The sequence below is a fragment of the Cupressus sempervirens genome, chromosome 8, assembly GCF_028749045.1.
Source record: "Cupressus sempervirens isolate cs-2001-9-10 chromosome 8, ASM2874904v1, whole genome shotgun sequence".
In the NCBI taxonomy this organism is placed as follows: domain Eukaryota; kingdom Viridiplantae; phylum Streptophyta; class Pinopsida; order Cupressales; family Cupressaceae; genus Cupressus; species Cupressus sempervirens.
Genome location: NC_143125.1, coordinates 466,034,190 through 466,054,821, shown reverse-complemented (window position 1 = coordinate 466,054,821; position 20,632 = coordinate 466,034,190). Strand labels below are relative to the sequence as shown.

At 36.8% G+C, this 20,632-nt stretch overlaps 1 protein-coding gene across 2 annotated transcripts in view; it reads right to left on the bottom strand.

The window, feature by feature from the left end:
* LOC149543254 (D-tagatose-1,6-bisphosphate aldolase subunit) overlaps positions 1–20,632 on the bottom strand; it is a 52,069-nt gene that overhangs the window by 9,011 nt on the left and 22,426 nt on the right. Inside the window, exons 2-4 of one of the 2 annotated variants that reach the window (XM_089798102.1) lie at positions 18,237–18,337; positions 17,883–17,999; positions 17,676–17,777 (exon numbers count right to left, since the gene is read on the bottom strand). In XM_089798102.1, the coding sequence (XP_089654228.1) occupies positions 17,676–17,777; positions 17,883–17,999; positions 18,237–18,337 (320 nt within the window). Of the gene's footprint in view, positions 1–17,675; positions 17,778–17,882; positions 18,000–18,236; positions 18,356–20,632 lie in introns of both variants that reach the window. The other variant, XM_089798101.1, reaches the window with a different exon arrangement.

Here is a 20,632-nt window from a genome sequence, read left to right as displayed (position 1 = left end):
TGACATAAGAATCTTGCAAATTTCCAAGTTAAACCAGTAAACAAACAAGATGAGCATCGATGAGAATGTCGCAAGTCATGACATGGTTCATGAAAATAACCCACAATCATCCATTGATTTATTACTTCAGATTTTGCAAGAAACGCAACTAAAGTTGGATAATATGAAAAAAAGAATGAATGAGATGGCAGCCCAGATGGGGCAAAATCAAGAGGAAATGCAATCCTCGCCTCCTCCCAGAACAGAAACAGAGTCTCTGAACACAACAAGAAAACCTCTCAAGCTTCACCCACCCAAACAGAAAAACAAAAGAAACAAAAAAATAGTGAGTGACCTATCCGTAGATATTAAGATCAAACCACCCAAATTTGCTAGTTCTGAATCCGGAAAGGATGTAGAGGCCTAGTTAACCGAAATAGAACAGTACTTTGAAATTATGAACTTTTCAGAAACCTCAAAAGCAATTTGGGGAATATATCACTTTACTGGAGAAGCTGCTACATGGTGGGGAAACACCAAAGTTGAACTAAACATTAAAACTATTAAGATTACCTGGAAAAAAAAATTTAACCATTTTGAGGAACCGTTGGTTACCCCAAACCTTTTAAGACCAAAAGCTGTTGGATTTCCAAAATCTTAAGCAAAGAGATATGACCGTACATAAGTACTGGGAGAAATTCACCCGATTACTAAAGTATGTACCACCATACCAACAAGACAGGAACCTGAAGGTGAGAAAATTCATCATGGGACTGAATAATAGAATAGGAGGGGCAATTGATGTTCTCACTCCTTGAACCATGGAAGAAGCTCTAAAAAAGGTTGTCCGACAAGAATATAAAATCAAGAGAGATGATTCCATCCGGAATAATAAAAGAAAAACAAAATGGAATACTGAAAGTACAGATACTGGATCTCAAAAGAAACAGTTTAAGGATTATAAATTTAACAAGCTAGAAACAAAAGGGAATGGAATCAAGGATTTCAAAAGTAATTTCAATACAGATAAGAATAATAAGGGCAGTGAAAAGAAGGGGCCACCTTCAAGATGCTTCACTTGTGAAGGAGATCATTATGCTAATAAATGCCTTGTTAAGACTAATGCCAATCAGCCACACTAACCACCCCTCCCACAACAGTAGCATGTTTATCAGCAAAGGATCCACATAGCCCTTGACAATCAATAAGCAGAACAACAGCTAGGCCTGATCAAAACTCCGGGTAAGATTTACGGGAACCCTGTTACCATCTTAATCGATACTGGAGCTTCTGAATGTTTTATATCACCTAAATTATTAAGTAGGTTTCCAAAGAGATCTAGTTTTATGGCAAAACCATAGACAGTTGAGTATGCAAACCACTCAAGGGCTAAGGTAGAGTAGTGTCTGTTTGAGGCTCAGGTTGATTTTCCAAATTTTTCTATTGAATTGAATTTATATGTGGCACCACTTGGGTCTTACGACATTATTATAGGCATTAATTGGCTCAAAGAGCATAAGGCCAAGGTTGACTATCTTGCTAAAATTGTAAATTGTTTGGATGACCAAGGCAAACCAATAAACATAACGGGGTTATACATGAACTTAAGTCAAAACAGATATCCGCCATGTAACTTAAGAAATGTGGAAGAAAAGGTTGTGAGATCTTTGCAGTAAGGATTGAAGATTTGAGGGATGCGCCGCATGAAATGAAGAAAAATTTGAACGATACCTTCGAAAAGAAGTACCCTTATGTAAAGAAATATCAGGATGTATTTCTTGAAGAACTTCCTAGGTTACCTCCATCTCGAGTTTTTAACTTCACTATAGAATTAACATCAAGAGCAAAACCAATTTCCCGAGCCCCTTACAGGATGACAACCACAGAATTATTGGAGTTGAAATTACAGTTTCAAGATATGCTAAATAAGAAACTGATCCGGCCCAATGTTTCGCCATGGGAAGCCTCAGTATTGTTTGTTAGGAAGAAGGGTGGAACTATGAGATTATGCATAGATTACAGAATGCTCAATAAGGTTACCATCAAGAACTGATACCCACTTCCTAGAATTGACGACCTCTTTGATCAAATGAAAGGCATTACAGTATTTTCAAAGATTGATTTGAGATCAGGATATCACTAGCTTCGTATTAAGGATGAAGATATTCACAAAACCGCATTCAGAACTAGGTATGGGCATTATGAATTCACAGTGTTACCTTTCAGGTTAACCAATGCGCCAGCAACTTTTATGAATTTGATGAATAGCATATTTCAAGATTGTTTAGATAAATTTGTACTGGTTTTTATAGATGATATCCTAATTTATTCAAAAAATGAGGAGCATCAAGAGCATCTAGAAAAGGTTTTGCAAAGACTAACTGAACATAAATTATACAAAAAATTGTCTAAGTGCGCTTTCTATCAAAAGGAAATTCAGTATTTAGGACATACTATATCAGCTCAGGGAATAACTGTAGATCCGTCAAAAATAAGGGCAATTAAGCAATGGCCTATACCTAAAAATGTGACAAAAGTTAGAAGTTTCATGGGATTGGCAGAGTGCTATAAGAAGTTTGTCAAAAGATTTTACAAGATAGCTTATTCCATCACATCACTCCAAAGAAAGGGAAGGAAGTTTGTATGGACTGAAAAATATCAATCACCTTTTGAATGTTTGAAAGAAAAGTTAACTACTGCACCCATACTAAGAGTACCTGAACAACAAAAGAAATTTGTAGTCATAACGGATGCATCAAGGGAAGGAGTTGGAGGAGTACTAATGCAAGATGAGCAGGTAAATGCATACAAGTCAAGGAAGTTAAAGAATTACAAGCAGAATTACGCCCCTCATGATCTGGAATTAGCAGTTGTAGTACATGCCCTCCAAATGTGGAGACATTACTTGATTGGGAAACTTTTTGATCTTCGATCCGACCACGACGACCTAAAATACATTTTTACCCAACCCAACCTTAATGCTAGACAAAGGAGGTAGCTTGAATTTCTAGTAGACTATGAGTTTGAGATTAATTACATCAAGGGTAAGGAAAACAAAGTGGCAAATGCCTTAAGTAGGAGACACATTTCCGCAATGGCTATTGTAAATTTCATATTAAAAGATCTGATTCCACAATATCTGGAGCATGATGAATTTTATGCAGAGATCATTCAAGCTCTCATCAGAGAGCCACAAGATCCTAGGTATTCAGAATTTAGAATAGAGGAGGATGGATTGTTAAGATATCATGACAGGATTTATATACCCAACAAAACTGAACTTCGAAGAATGGTTCTAGAAGAATCCCACTCAACTCCATATTCAGGACACCCTGAAGTGACTAAAATGTTGTCCGATATAAAACCTCTATATTTTTGGAAAGGAATGAAAAGGGAAATAACAGAATTTGTACAGAATGCCTGGAATGCCAAAGAGTAAAGGTAGAACATCATTATCTAGTTGATCTTTTACACCCAAACGAGATACCAGAATGGAAATGGTAGATAATTTCTATGGATTTTGTACAAGGGTTACCTATAACACAGAATAGACACAACACCATTCTAGTAGTAGTAGATAGATTGACTAAAGTTGCTCATTTTATACCAGGAAATCTAACCGATGGAGCACCAGAAATCACTCATAAATTCATCAAGGAGATTTTCAGACTACATGGAGTTCCAAAGATTATTATCTCAAATAGGAATTCTAAGATAACTTCCAAATTTTGGCAAACATTAATTTCGGCATTAGATACTAAGTTAAACATCAACTCAGCTTATCATCCCGAGACTGATGGTCAAACAAAAAGAGTAAACCAGGTTTAAGAAGATCTTTTAAGAGTTTATTGTATGGAGTGGCAATACCAGTAGGAAACGTATTTACCCTTGATAGAATTTGCTTATAACAATTCGTATCAATCCACCATTAAAATGGCCCCCTTTGAGGCTCTATATGGTAACAAATGTAGAAACCCTGTGAGCTGGAATCGGTTGGAGGATAGAATTATTGTTGGACCCAAAATGCTTCAGGAAATGGAAGAACAGGTAATCCAAATTCATCAAAGTTTGAAAGAAGTTAATGATAAACAGAAAAGTTATGCAGATAGGAAAAGAACACCTAGAGAATTCTCAGTGGGAGAAAAGGTGTTGTTAAGAGTAAAATCTCAGAAGAGTACCATCAAGTTTGGTAAGAATGCCAAGTTGGCCCCAAGGTATGTGGGACCCTTTGAAGTATTGGAAATTATGAACCCAATAGCCTACAGAATTGCCCTACCACCAGCTCTTGCAAGGATCCATGACGTCTTTCATGTGTCATACCTTATAGAAATACATCACTCAACATGATCATTAATTGATTGGAACCTATTACAGGTATGAGAACCAGGGTTGGTGGAAATAGAACCACTCAGAATACTCAAGGTGCATCAGTTATGCTTAGGAAATCGAGATGTAACTCAATGCAAGGTCCAATGGGATCAGTATGCAGAGGATAATGCTACTTGGGAAGATTATCATGAAATTTTCCAAAAATACCCTCATCTTTTCTCCAGGGCTAGACCCTGAAATTTTACTTTTTTAGTTCTTTTCATTAAAGTAATGGTCTAAATAGATATTAATTTTAAGTTTTGTTGTGACATTCATCGGGGACGATGAAAAACTTAAGGGGAGGGTATGTACATCCCAAATTTTGACCTAATTTAAATTTATTTGTAGTTGTTGAATTGAATGGATTTTCTTTCATAATCATGTGAAAAGGGTAGTTAAATATATCTGTTGTATTCATTATGTTAACTGTTTAATGATGATGGTCGTTATCCATTGTTTGTCATGTAATGATTAGCAATTGTTTGATTTCGGAATTATGGTTAATAATTAAATTCCTTATCTACATTAAATGTTATTATAGATTCATCATGGAACTTGTTATTATCGTAAAAAATGTTGCCTGGGTGGTTGAAGGAGAAGATGAAGAGGAGAAGCATTGCTAAATGGGATTAATGGAATGGGATACTAATTTAGTCCAATTATCGGGTTAACAGATATGACTTTTTACTGTCTTGGTAATGACTTAGCAACTTGAACATCATGATACAATCGATGTACACGCATGAGCTATTAAATAAACATTTAAAATATTAGTTATTTTAAATTAATTAAAAATAATGGTACCTCAAATGGCTTTTGATTGACTTTTTCACCACATCATTATAATGTATATTTATGTACGCACACATAGATATAGAAATAAAGGTGACACCATAATATTATTTTTATACAAGATTTTATCTAATATGTACTTTAAATACATGTAAAAGAAAATAAAATAATCTTCCAAATAAAGCATGTATTTAGATATACATAATAATAGATAAAACCTTAGGTAAAATATATAATATGGTGCCAACTCATAAATACATCTACGTGCAAGTAGATAAATATATTGTAAATTATCCTTGATTTATAACCTTCAAATCTTTGTCCATATTTATTCAATTTATTTGCTAGAAACCAAAATGTACATTTGGCATATTATATTGGCATTCAAGAAGCCAAGTCCTTTCTTTATAAGTTACAACTTCTTGGAAGCCAAAAGTTTTTTCGAATACTTTAAATTATGAAAGTCGTGAGAGACCATAGAGTCTCATTCCTCACGATATACCTCTACCGTATTTCTTACGATGGATCCCTCTGAAATTTTCTTTTCATTCTTTCCCTACATAACATTTCTACCACAATAACTTTCCTTTCATTTATATTTTCCTTAAGTACGTGATTCCTTCCAAAGTTCTTTCTGTCAAGGAGCTGATTGATAGCGTCCAGTCAAGACTCGATTACTTTCTGAATTTTACCAAGTTATGTGGTTGCCCCATATCCCAATGATTACAATATGTTTTTACTAGATACTACTACAATTTTTTTGAAATTACAGTAATAAGATATAGTTCCAGAATAAGCCGTAAGTCATCTTTGTTTAATATCATCGATTAGTTCCTCTTTAGGACAGAACTTCTTATGATGAGTCAAGACCAAGTATCCATGACATGATATATCTTTATTCTACCATTGAATGTCAGAATCAAATGGTGTTTATTCTGCAAGTCTTAAAGTTATATTTCTCAACTCACAGAAATGTGATATGCTGGAAAAATATAATATTTTTATATCAGTTGAGGATCAATAGAAAGAGCTGGTTGCTCTGAGATTCAAACACCTGAGACTCACTCGGAGGTATAGCCAAGGAAGAGGTGAAGAGGTGAGATAGAAATCTGCATTAACAAAGAATAAAAATCAGACGTGACATAACAATTATAAATTATTTGAAAAAGAAAAATCATTTAATAGCTCATGCATGTACATACTTATTGTTCCCCTGTTGTCAAGTCGAGCGGTGATGATCGGGTCATTGGACCCCATCTAAAAACCTTGGCTAAAGTTGTTAAAGGCATGTTTTCCATCTATGATCACTTGATATCAGCTGTGTCAGTTATTCAGACATGTCCGTCCTTAACTGTGCGGACATTCTAAACACTGGAATGCTCAGGTGGCTAGAGTAAAAGTATCCCAAGCCTAATCCCAGGGTAGAGAGGGTCTTTCTATTCAATAGATTGTGTCGAGATTTAAATGGTCCGAGGTTGGGAGGTTAAGCCCACATCAATGTTTCTCCTCTTATCGAAAGCTGAGGCTTGCACAACTAATTAAAGACTCACCAATTACTTCTTGTATGTTCCTCTTTCTATTTCATGTTATGCATTTACTTTACTTGTATGCAAGGAAAAATAGTAAATCGTTATTTCAGTTGATTGTTATTATAGTTATTCCAATTGATCATTATTACAGTTATTTCAGTGGATCATTATTACAGTTATTTCAATTGATCATTATTATAGTTATTTCGGGTGATCGTTATTTCAGTTAATCATGATTACAATTATTTCAATTGTACGTTATTACAATTATTTCAGTTGGCTTTGTTATCTCAGTTAATCATTAGTAGTTAAAATCAGTTAATGTCTCATGAAAAGGAATTCAAGATATTTTGTTTCAATAAATAGTTGAGGAAAACTCTTTTTAAATCTCCTTTATTTTGTTATGAAAATCTGTTTGTTACAGCAGATAACCCTCAATCCACTTATTACTATCTCCGTCTACCCATCCGTTTGAGGGTGATAGCTGGTACTAGGTGTCAACTCTATTGTAGCCTAAAAAGTTCCTGCCGAAAGGAACTCAAGAATCTACTGTCCCTGTAACTCACTATGGTCTTAGGGAGACCATGGAGTCTGAACACCACCCTGAAGAATAGCTCATCTATTTGGGATGTTGTGAAATCAACTGCACTCGGAAAGAAGTGGGCATATTTAGTCAACTTGTCTACCACAACGTAAATACAATCCTTCCCCTGTACTCAAGGAAGACTTGTAATGAAGTCCATAAAGATTCTTGTCCACTTATATTCCGGTATAGACAAGGGCTGCAAAAAACCAGCCAGGAAAGCATGCTCTGTCTTGTTCTGTTGGCAAGTCATGCATTCACAAACATGGCGTAAGACATCATCCTTGAGACCCTTCCAAGAGAATCTTTTCTGTACCGCTTTATATGTCTTACCGTAACCCGGGTGCCCTATTGTAGGAGTATCATGGAGAGCATGCAAAATCTATCCCTTTAATTATGATTCAGGAACAAGGTAGACTTTGTTTTTGTAGTAGATGACATCATCAATCAACCTGTATTTATTATCCTATACCAATCCATCCATGATCTCACAAGCATGCTGATTTTTGGAATACTCAACTAAAAGTTGAGCCTTCCAATCTACTGAAATCTCACTCAATGAACATAGGGCAGCAAGTGAAGGTTTCCTAGAAAGTTCATCAGCAACAGTATTCTTCTTCCCCTTAATAAATTCTATGTCAAAATCATAGGCTTGAATCTTGCTTACCCACTTTTGTTGATGATCATTAAGCTCTTTTTGATCAAGGAAATATTTTAGACCATTGTGATCAGTTCTTACCACAAATTTGTTGCCAACAAGATACTGTCTGAATTTGACTAATGCATGCATAATAGCCAACATTTCCTTATCATAAGTAGAATACAACCTCTCATTATCACACAGCTTCCTACTCTCGTAGGCATTGGGATGTATGTTTTGCATCAAAACAGCCCCTATACCCTCACCTAAAGTATCACACTCAAGTACAAAAGGCTGCAAGAGATCATGGAGTGTTAAAACCGGTGCTCATAACCTCCTTGAGTTTGTCAAAGACTCCCTGTGCCTGCTCTATCCATCTGAAGGCTCCCTTCTTCGTGAGATATGTCAAGGGTGCTACTAACTGAGAGAATCCCCTTACAAACCTTTGATAATATGCACATAACTCAAGGAATCCACGTATCTCAGTATTGTTCCTAGGATAGGGCCAATCCCGAATTGCCTAGATTTTCTCCTCATGCACCTTCACTCCATCAGTCCTGATCACATGGCCCAAATATAAAATCTCAATGAGTCCAAACTCACATTTGGATAGCTTAGCAAATAGAGACCGACTCTCCATGATGCTAAGTACCTCCTCTAGGTGTCTGAGATGATCCTCCCAGGTAAATCAAGGTATCATCGAAAAATACTAGAACCGGTTTCCTCAACTGCTTGCTGAAGATATGGTCCATACAGGACTGGAAAGTGGTCGATGCATTCGTGAGACCAAAAGGCATCACCAAGAACTCATAATGCCCATAGTGACAATGGAATGCAGTCTTATGTACATCCTCATCCCGCACACATATATGATGATAGCCTAAACGAAGATCAATCTTAGAGAAGTAGACAGCTCCATGAAGCTCATCCAACAACTCATCAATGCGTGTACTGGGATATCTATTTTTTATCGTCTTCTTGTTCAAGGCCCTATAATTTATACACATCCACAGAGTCTCATCCTTCTTTTTAACCAATACCACAGAAGAAGCGAAAGGACTAGAGCCAGGGCAAATGAACGCCATGTCTAACAACTCATGAATGGTCCTCTCAATCTCATCCTTGTATACTCTAGGATGATGATATGGACTGCTGATTATTGGCTTAGCTTCATCCTCCATCTCTATCACATGCTCAAATCCTCTATCAGGAGGTACATCCGAGGGTATATCACCAAACACCTGACCATGCCGATCCATCATTGACTATATATCAACATGAAATGCCCTGTCATCCTAAAGTGTAGGTATCTTGGACTTCACATGATAATGTGCAGCCCAAATCACGTCATCATGTCTAATGATAGTCTCCACCTTGCTAAAAGACACCTCCCTAGGTCCACCATCTGATGTTATCCTCAAGATAGTCTTCTTCCCTCCAAAAAAGAACTCTAACTGCATACGACAATGGTCAATAATGTACCATCCAATACCCTGTAACCACTGCATGCCCAAAACCACATCATAATCCTCCAGTGGGAGTACATAGAAATCATCTATCAAGGTATAATCCCCCATCTGAATGCTAAGCTAAGGAATACTCCTAGTACAGTCAACACTACACCATCTATAACCTTCACCCCAAAACCAACAAACACCTCATACTACAAGCCACGCCTATCCACTAATTTCATATCAATGAAGTTGTGTAGTGCCCATGTCTACCAAGCTCATAACCCACTGGCCTTGAAGTGTTCTTTTCAAACAAAATGCGTGAAATCTAGGATAACTGGATAGAGTAGCCATAGTCACCTTAACTGACACCAAGGACTCAGAAGTGTCTAACTCCAACTGTGAATGCTCCTACTCAATTTCCTCTAGACTATCCTCAATATCAATGTCAGAAATCTCCTCATCTCCCATCTCTAATGTCACCTCAATCAAATGAACTTTGTCTTTACCAAGGCAATGGTGTCCGGGCTCCCATGGCTCCTTATAGGAGAAGCATAGCTTCCTCCTTCTCAAATCATTCCTCATCTCCTGTTTCATCTTGGGAGGTCTAGTTGATGGTCCACCTCTATTCTGTGAGGTATTGGCCTTCTGTGGAGGTTGTGAGTCTCTGAATGACTTCTTATCCATCTGATAAGAAGTAGAGGTGGTGTCCAGTCTCAATATCACATCGATGGCATCCTTGAGAGTGGTCGGCTTATAAGCACGTACCAATCCCTTAAGCCTATTCTGCAGTCCTTCAATAAATAACATCACACCCCGCTTCTAAGGCATATCAGGTACCATAACTACAATACGCTGGAACTAATTAACATATGCCTCTACATGTCCAGTTTGTCTAAGATGTGTCAACTCCCTATAGTAGAGTTTTGTGTCCTTACGGTCAAACAGGGTAATGAGACACTCAGTGAACTCTACATAGGAGTGAACCATGGTGTGATCCTAGGTGACCAATCCATGGTGCCACCAGTCATAGGAAAACCCCCTCTAAATGCAAGACTGCAAACTAAATAGCATCACGCTCAAGCATGGGCCTCAAAGATAGATATCTAGCTTGTGCATCCAAGCTCATGCACTTGTACCACTAGTACCATCATATATTGCCAATGTGATCTTCCCAATAGCTCTATTAAGGTCATTGTTCCACTGTGGCCTATGGCCCCTGTCTCCTCTAAACTTGGCAGCATCTCTCTGTTGTGCACAATACTGGGCAAGAAGAAAAGCGTCCCTAACCTCCGGAGGCAGGGCTCTCCACTCATTCGTGGCTTCCATAACTGAATCCTAGAATCCCACCTCGAGAGGCTCTACCTGTGTTGGCCGCTCACCTGGTACAAACCACAGAAGTAGGGGTCTATCCCTAACTTGTGTACGAGGGTGTGCCTGTCTGTTGGAATGAAGGGAGCTCCCAACTGATGTGTGGGATCTATGACTATGCTGACTTCTTGCGACTGAAATTGATTTGCTCCACCCTTGTCTCTCATGCCTGCCTCCTTGTCTATCCAACTCCATTTGTTCCAAGGTACCCTATAACCTTTCCAAGGTCTGAACTATTTTTGACTGTGTAGTGACGAGAGTTCGCATTACTTCCCTCTCTTCCTCCTCCATTTGGTTCTGTCTGGCACCTCTATGTTCATCTACCATAATAGTTTCTTGTTCAATTCCAAACCCTTGCTCGAGTTGAGCTCTCCTACATGTGTAAAATTTGTTTATCTCATCTCTTCCCAGATGCATAGAAGTGTCAATAAAATTCACAGGCTGGCAAGATCAAGGCTCTAATACCATTGAAAGATTCCCAATTTCAGTGACCATAGAAATTACCTTTTGTTTCAAAATATAAATCTATGACTAGCATTTGTTACCACTAAATGATCTTAGCTGAATTCTGATTTCTTTTTTCTTTTCCTTGTTTTTTCAGTTCTTTGGGGTTTTTCGGAAATAAAATAATTGCATAACAAATAGAAAATAAATAGCACTTAAGAAATGTAAACATATGCTACAAATACTATCATTACTGAATTCTGAAATAGCACATACGCAAACCAACAACCTGATATATTAACTTCAAAGAGATCACTACCAATATACAATATTGTCTTAAACAGGGATCAACACCAGCTACAAGGAGATGCTTTGAGAATGATTCAATACTAAATAAATTGCTGCAATGAACCGTCCAATGCCAAAGGGAAGCTATGGCGTCCAATGATGAAGAAAAGACCACCTCCAACCCCCACGTGAGCCAAAAGTGTCGCCTAGCTGCAAGTGCCCTACTCCACTCAAATGATAATGCCAAGATAAATCGACCACCTTCTCTGTCAATCTGAATGCAATGAAATACAACTCCAATCATCAAGACTTGCTGAGGTTTGCGTCCCAACAGTCGAGACTTGAGGGTTTTGTCCTAAGCCACAAAATAGCCCTTCCAGAGCAATTTCACAATTCATAAGTTTCAAAATGCCAAAAGATAATGAACAATTAGGTCTTCATCTCCTTATAACTCCTCCCAAGTGTAAATTGAACCCTAAATGAGAATTACACCTTGCACTTTATAATATAATAACATTTTCCCAAATAAAGGCGTTCGGGCTATAGGAAAAACATTACTTTATTAAAATGTCATAACTCATAGCACCAATAAGTCTCTGAATAGTGAAAATAATTCATAATAATTCAAGACCTTTCCAATTAGCTATAACACAAGAACACATCTGATCAAACAAAGCCATATTCCTCTTATTACTCCAAAATGGCTATATAAATAGCTTTATTATAAATTATTTAAATGCTAACTTAGGAAATATTTAAATATATTAAAATATTCCCTATTTTGCCTCTGAAACCCCAAACCAACCAAATAAACATAAAACTGACCATGTCACCTATCTGTGACTGATACCAGAACAAGATGGGTCAACTGGCAATCCCTACCCTATAATCTAGGGATGCTCCTAGAAACTAGGGAACACTCCCTGTCACCCTGAACCTGAAACCATGGAATGGTCCCATGGAATCTCAGATTTGGTAACTGCCACATCCTCCTAAAATGTAGGGATACCCCTAAAATCAAGAAACTGCACCCAACTGGCTCCCAATTGCCTATAAAGTCATGTTTGGTCATTGAATATCCTGTATGAGTCTCTATCCACAACTGCTAGTCTACGAGACCCCCATGATAGGCTAACTCACATAACTCTACTAGTCAGACTAAAGAGGGCACATGACATGAAGCCTCAACAATCTACTCATGCCTGATATCATTACAATGTAGTTCATCAAATATCTTGGCCATCCTAAACATGTCAAAATCATTTGGCACTAGGAACCCTAAAAGTCAGTTTGTTTTGTTAAAGTCAAAATGAGCAAAATAATCATAGATTACAGCCTTTACAGAGAAGAAACTGAAGGCTATCAAATAATATTGGGAGAACCCAAAAAATGTTTGGAAGTTCTCAGTTGAGAAAATTTAAAACAACTGAAGATTTTTTCAAAAATGTTTTCACGTTTTTTCTGAACATATCGTAATTCAGTCCGAAGTCTGATATTCTCCAAGATATAATATCTGCTTCTATGGACTATTAAATAGAAATCTAGCTAGGTGTGAGAATAATACTTTCTTGGTATGGAAGAAACATCATTATTAAGTTCATTACAATTAATTTGACATGCAAGTGGGTATCAATATTATTATTTGGATACGCAAGTGAAAACATAAGTATAGATACTGTCCAAAGGCTTGAGCTTATATGGTTAAAGCATTGAGTTCTCAATCTGAAGACCCAAGTTCAAATCCCCAAGGTACATCTACTATAGAATTCTAAGTTGTGACTCATGATCTTCCATAGTTGGCTTCTAGTGTGGAGATGGTTTCTAAATAAGTTGATTTCTAAGTTGTGATTCTAAGTCTCCATACATGGTTTCTAATGTGATCTCTTGAAAGGAACTGGTATTAGTCTTTTAGTTGTGCTCGTAAGATCTTTTACTGGTGTTAATGTTGATCCTCATATGAGTACATTTGTAAATGATTAGAATTTTTAATTAAAAAATGTCTTGAAATCACTAACAATTACAAACAGAAGGTGATCATCATTCTTCTCTAATTAGTTTGGTGCAGCAAGGAATGTGCTATCAAAATACATAACAAAAGAGTGACATGTCCCTCAATTCTTACACGGGATGTATTAAAAAGCTTTCTCTACAGCGAGTACTTTCTCTTTGTGGCTTTTCCAAATTCTTAAATTCTTTTAGATAATAATGCTTCAGAGTCAAGTTAAACCATTCCCATAGAGGTAGATGGTAAAAAAATTGTGAGAAAATAACATGTTTGAAGGACAAGAAGCAAGAAATCATGGGAAAATCGCCCCCCCCCCAAACAGCAATTTGCCAGCAAATTTTGGTTAGTCTGTTAAAACTTAAAAGCATACACATAAACATAATTGATACTCCTAAATGAGGTGGTTCCCCCTCACAACAAAATCTGGGGCTAACCACATAACTATGAAATAAAACCATGACCAAACTATCGCTTAGAAGAGTGCTTGGTCTACAATCGTAGAGTCCAAATCCTTACGAGAGTAGTTTCCAAATCATTAAAGATTGCATCTGATCTGAGTGCAAGTTTTCTACCCACATGCACACCATCTAGCCACACAACTACCTTGTGCATTTTTCATTTACAACATTCACACAACTTCTGCCTTTGTTGCTTACATCAACAACTATCAAGGCAGAATGCTAGAACAAAATTTGAATTCACAGCCAAGGACTGTTAGTGGAAGTTAAACTAACCTGTAACTTAATGGTCCTCTCAGTTACCAGATTCTTCTATTCAGGCCTGGGTCTGGTACTGGTACAGTTTTGGTACTGGTCCTTCCGGGGTACTTCACGGGTTCTCTGTGGGTCCTTCTGTGAAAGACCGACCTACAGTGAACCTGGGCATGTAGGAAGTAGCCCAGGGCGGTAGGTCAGTTTATGCATGTATTTCTGATTTGTTCATCAGAATGTTTTTTCTATCAACATTAGATACTGTCTTGCAACAGCTTGGTAATGTTATTCAAGTCAAAATTGTTCTATGTAATGCCCTTGGTTTATGACAGTAGTGAACAGAAATCTACTTCGATTCGTTTGAAGATCAGGGATTGATTTTTTTTTATTCGTAGATCTAAGGACATGACTGTTGATAGATTTGTAAAAGCCAGCCAATAGTTATGTTTGTTTGTCATGTTCATGTTGATGTCAATTGCCAATGCATGTAATCTAAAACTATATTAGTAATACAATTAATTAATTTATAACTTTATCGGCCATTATGAATTTATGAGTATCATTCTTCTTTTGTATTTGTAACTTTGATGTTTTAACATACGTACATGCATACATGTATGGACGAGTCCGAACCTGCAAGGGAGAAAAAATTGTCATACCCACCTACCCGAACCCCGTATCAATACCTGAACCGGAACCTAAATCGGCAACTTAGATCATCCTTTTACATAACCAGAGTACTTGTTCTTTTCGTGAGTCTAATCATTGTACATTGGATTCATCATATGCATCATATGCATTTGGATCAAACAGAAAAGATTTTCATGATATGTTCCCATGTGTGAATGAGTAATACTTATCTGCTGACTTGACACATTATCGCATGATCACAACTCTCATAGCTCATTTGGTATGCAGTCCTATGCTCCACCACATGGGCACTTAGGCCCAAAGCACTGGTATCCGAACAAAATCTGGTGTTGTTTGTATGCTCATACAGGTTGGAAGAGTACACTTACAAGTGACATAAAGACAGTGAATTCTCCAAATAAGTTAGAACCCTACAAAAGCACCTATACCACTGTTTCCATTTAGTTCCTTGATTTTATAGTTCAACCATGTGGCAAAGCCAAAGGATACTATAAGCTTGTCATCTGAAAATCAAAAGACATTAAAAGTGCAAATTAATCTTGACATTTTTTATGAAAGGAAAATCAGTGCTGAAGCCTTACTTGCACAATTGCATCAACTAGAAACCTCCTGCTAAGCAAAACTATCTCACTGATGCTCTGTGAAGCAAACTTGCTTTATAACATAAGCAATTGAAGAACGGGATGAAAAGGTTAGGTGCTCTCAACGACCAAGAGAAGGAAAGGTCCCAATGGTTCAAGCTGAAATCCTATCCAGAGTGAGGACCTTCATATTACTAGAGTAATTTTCCATATCATGCCTACCCTACTCATTAACATAAAATCAACAAGCAATATATACTAGAAACCAAGTCAAACTAAAGATAGAGATGTTTGTTATGTCAGTTTTCCATAGAATGAAATTTGAATTGATCAAGTTCACATATTGTTTTATTCATTAAATACCATCTATCAATATCGCAAAAAACAAAAACCTCTCTCTAAACTTGGTAGATAGATCATGGTAAAGCTAAAAAATGTATTAGCACCCTAAGGAACCCAAGCTACACAAAGTGGGTAACTAAAGAAGGCCAGTTATACAATATCTCCTAGAAGTAGGAAAAAACAAGTGAATGGGATGCCTGACAAAGAGACCTTATAAGATGTGCAAGTATGCCCCAATATTTTCTTCCTCACGTCTCAGATAGAGATATCTTTTCATCAAGCGGAAGAGTGTAATATCCCCATCATAAAATAGATTATTATTCAAACTATTGTTAATGGGCCAATTGAGTTAATATATCTCGGACCCATTTTGTTTTGTTCCCATAGTTCATGTCGCTGTTAGCTATCTTTGTACACCCTCAGAAAGTTTTCCCCGATGGGTATTTAAGCACGGCTTATAGGTAGTCATTAGGTATGCAATTTGGATTATTTCTTTGTACTGCGAATTCCTATTGGGATTCTCTGTTGTTTGCCATTTCGGAAGTGGAAGACCTTCCCTACTTGGCTATTTTTGGTTTCAGTGGGATTCAACCCTCACCCTATTCCGTCACCTGTAATACTTTGCTCGGATATGGCAAATCGGAGCACCATCTGGTGGCAAATATTCATTAAAGGTTATACGTGTTCAATCTCTATTCTTGTTTGGTTTTATCGGCTAACATCGAATCTATAAGTTTATGATTGCATGACTAAGTGTTCCCTCCAGCATGCCCCCACAGCTTGAAGTATCACAATCCTACCCATCTGTTCATCCATACTACTAGGTGTTTTCATTTGTAGAGCTCTATTTTCCTCTAACGTATGGCCTTGTTTACATCTTACCTCCCCACCATACAGCTTCCCATCCCCCATCTGTACGGCCTCCCTATCTCATCCTTGTGGCCTCCCTTGCTAAACCGTACAGCCCCTCCATACCACCATACGAACATCCTTCCTCTTGCTCCACCGTACTCTAGGTATCGAACAGCTCTATTCCCTAGGTAACCATACAGTATCTTCTCAGGTCCGTACCACTTTCCAGCCCACCGTACAGCCCTTACACCATCACGTGAGTTTTCCTGTAGTGTACAGAAAAAGATCATTTCAGAGTAGATGTAGGACACGGGATCATTACAAAGAGCACAATGCATTATGAAATATCCAAATTGAGTTAAGGGAGGGAAAACTAAGCCATGTCCATTGCCCATTTACTGGAATCAATACTAATCTGATATTTTAGACAGGGATATCTTTATTTCATTTGACCTTGTTGCCCAATAAGGGAGTTTCTTTTTTTCCATGCATAATTTGCATCTATTATTAGAATCACATATACTTTTGTCTTAGTTCTTTGGTAATCAATGGTTACAGTAATAATAACATCATTGGAGTTTTATAATTAACACTGTCAAGCCTAATAACATCATTTGAGTTTTACGATTAACAAGGTCAAGCCTAATAACATCATTTGAGGTTTATGATTAACACGGTCAAACCTAATAACATCATTTGAATTTTATGATTAACACGGTCAAGGCCTGAGGTCAAGCCATACCCATCAGTAGATAATAAGGAATATGAGGAAGCTTGGATTTCCTGAATTGTACCTGATACACTTGGCAGTTTAATTATAATAAGAATTTTTAATACTGCCAACTTCAAACCAATCTGATTTTTTCTCATATGAAGTCAACTAATTAGCATTTTATGATGTGTATGTGTACAAATCCAGTTCTAATATTTTTCCCTTTACCATTGAAAAAGAAGCATACCCATCAAGTTACATTGTCAAGGAAAAATGTGGCAAAATTTTCCTCTACTCCAACTAACCAATAATCTTTTCAATCCCCACAATCCATATGTTACTGTAGCCTCAGAAACAAAATGTATGTTAGAACATACCTCTCCGCCCTGCTCCAAAACTGTGTCTTCCACCACATCACTCAGCATTTCAATGGAACGGCAAAACCCAAATATGCAGAATCTGCGCCCTAAGTCCAATCCCTAGAACACATTTGAAATTTGCAATGAGTTTAGAATGATTACTAATAGAACCTTACAACATATTCCTCCACAAATAAAATGTGCACAGATTCCTTAATGACTCACATTTGTTGCTGCAATGTCAAAGATGGCACCTAGACAAAGGCCTTGACTGGGATCCATGTAGTCCTCTTCCTGAAATCGCTGCTGTTTATTTGAAGCTCTCAATCTCCCTTGATTATTCTATAGAATATACAAACGAATCTTCAAAAAGGTCAAGATACAAAAGTTTGTGCATATATATGATGCAGTATGAAAAGGCCACAATAACAAACATTTTCAATTTTGGAGACCCCATCCCAAGAAATGAGACATCATATAATCATTCTAGAATGAGGAACAGCCCAAAAAACTGTCATATTCTAATGGCTTTGGACTGAAACTTCCACTCAAATAATCAGAGAAAATATAAATACATACTTGAGAACTATTAATGCGTCGGGGCACTACAGAACCTCCAATTTGCACAAGCCCATCAGTGGTAAAAAGAGTGATAGTATCTTCTTGAACCCACTGCAAAGCTGCATGGAAAATATATACTAGAAATGATCATCTTTCTAGAGCTTTCTCAAATACAATGTAAATACTAAAGCTACATGGTAGAAGAATGGCATAATCTTGCAAATTTGGCAATTGCAATAGATGTCAGTTGCCTCCATGTCTCAAAAATTAATAAAATTTTCACTATAATTTATGTAAAGAGCCAAATTTGCATTTTCACATGCTAATTATTCTTTGTAACAGATGAATATGTTAAACCTTACCTGCAAAAAACTTCCAATCTTATCAGATGCAATAAACCCAAGACTATTTCAACAAATCTCATTCCCAAAAATACTTCCCGAATGGCATCAAATTGCATTATATTGAAGTTATGCTGTTTGTTTTATCTAGAAGCATGAACACTATCTTTCACAGGTGCTGTTATTAATCTTTGTAATTCTTGGATATCTCATATCGCATCTGGGGAACAATCATCATCATTATGCCATCAAGTAATGCCTGTGTGTAGTCTCATTACTTGATGCTCCCATCTAACAAAAAGAGAGGCTATAAAAAGCAACAGATGAACAAGAATGGATAAAGATAAGATAAATTTATTAATGTCCAATAGAAGACAAATTAAAGGTCCAAGGCTCTAAGGGTCTAAGAAGACAATTATTAATCTATATGTAATATCCACACCAGGAATGATGAATTCTTATTAAATTGCGACAGACATAAACATGCCACAACTAAGTTGCAAAAGGATTCACGATGTAAATGAGAAGGTTTAAATATACTTGATAACAATTATTGTGAGTTAATCTTGCATCAACTAATCTCTTCCCTTGGGCAGCTGCCAGTGTTTCATGCACTTGTTCTTATAGTACTTTAGAGGATAGTCCGCTTCACAAAAAATGCTAATTAGACTTCCCCAATATTAACAAGTTCAATGTCATGCCCACACTGCATGTAGCGCCTCTCCCACTTGCTTTTTGTATGCCATCCTGCTCGATGTGATCTTGATGTTCTTTCTTTTTGAGTGATCATGTTGGGACCCATGAGTGGTCTACACCCTTGGGGTGATCTGATTTATTGTGTTGTATCAGTTTACTAATTATGTTTTATGCCTGACTTATGAGACTTATTATGTATTCGATGGTTTCACTAAGGTATGTGCCAATGTTAACCTAGATTTGTATGGTATCACAATGTTATGCCGTGAGTACCCTTAGGATATGAACAATGGTTGCAATGTGTGATGCATTGGACTACTGCACCTGATTCTAGTTCCTGCAGCAGCGTTGGCTTATATATTTGATCATGTTGTTAGTAGTATTTTGACCATATCCAAATGATGGTGCCTTATGATGTTATCTGGTATATTTTACATTTGAGGTTATTGATGTTTCTTCAGGATGACTATCCAAGATTTTACAAGATGCTTTTGAAATTTTTAGCTATTTATTTCCATTGTTATATGCTTAGAATAATTGGGAAATGATTTATTTATATTTTAGTTTGGGATTATGGATCATATTTGTATATGGAAGATATTCATTTGGATTATCGATTATTGTGCCTATGTTGTGGATAAATGTCATTTAATTTCAGTTAATTTATATATCCTCAAAGGACTAGAAATGATTATTTAAACATTTTAATTTAAATGCAATATCGTGTAAATGAATGTTGTTATGTTGTATTGCACCACTGCTATGCAAGGATTGCCCGTTAGTGCTAGTACGAAGTGGGAACAAAATCATAGTCATTTGTTTGCGAGATCTAAACAGTGTCCCATTCTCCTTCAAATGTTTATGTGTTTATTTGTGCATTGGCTGTTATATATAATTAGCATCTGCACTCAATGCTTGCTTGTTTACTGAATAGGTACCAGGTACATTCACCCTGATTACAAGATCTAAGTGTGTCCTTTATCCTCGACAATGAGCACCAAGAGATAGTGGCTTTGACCTTTCATGTTGAGCCAATGCCATCCCTATATGGGCGACGTATATGATTATTGTTATTATTAACCCTCTAGTAATTAGTAAATCTGAAGTGTTACATCCCAATTTTTGCCCTAATTTCTCTTTAGTTAAAAATAGCCGTTGAACCAGAATAATTTTTCATGTTCAAGTAAAGTTAGTTGTTGTGTTCATGTGAAAATGAATATAGTTTTTAGCCGTTGTGTTCATGTGAAATGAATATAGTTTTTAGCTGTTGTGTTCATGTGAAATGAATATTGCTTTTAGCCGTTGTGTTCATGTGAAATGAAAATAATTTTTAACTGTTATTCAATCAGTCATTATTTATGATGAAATTCCTAACGA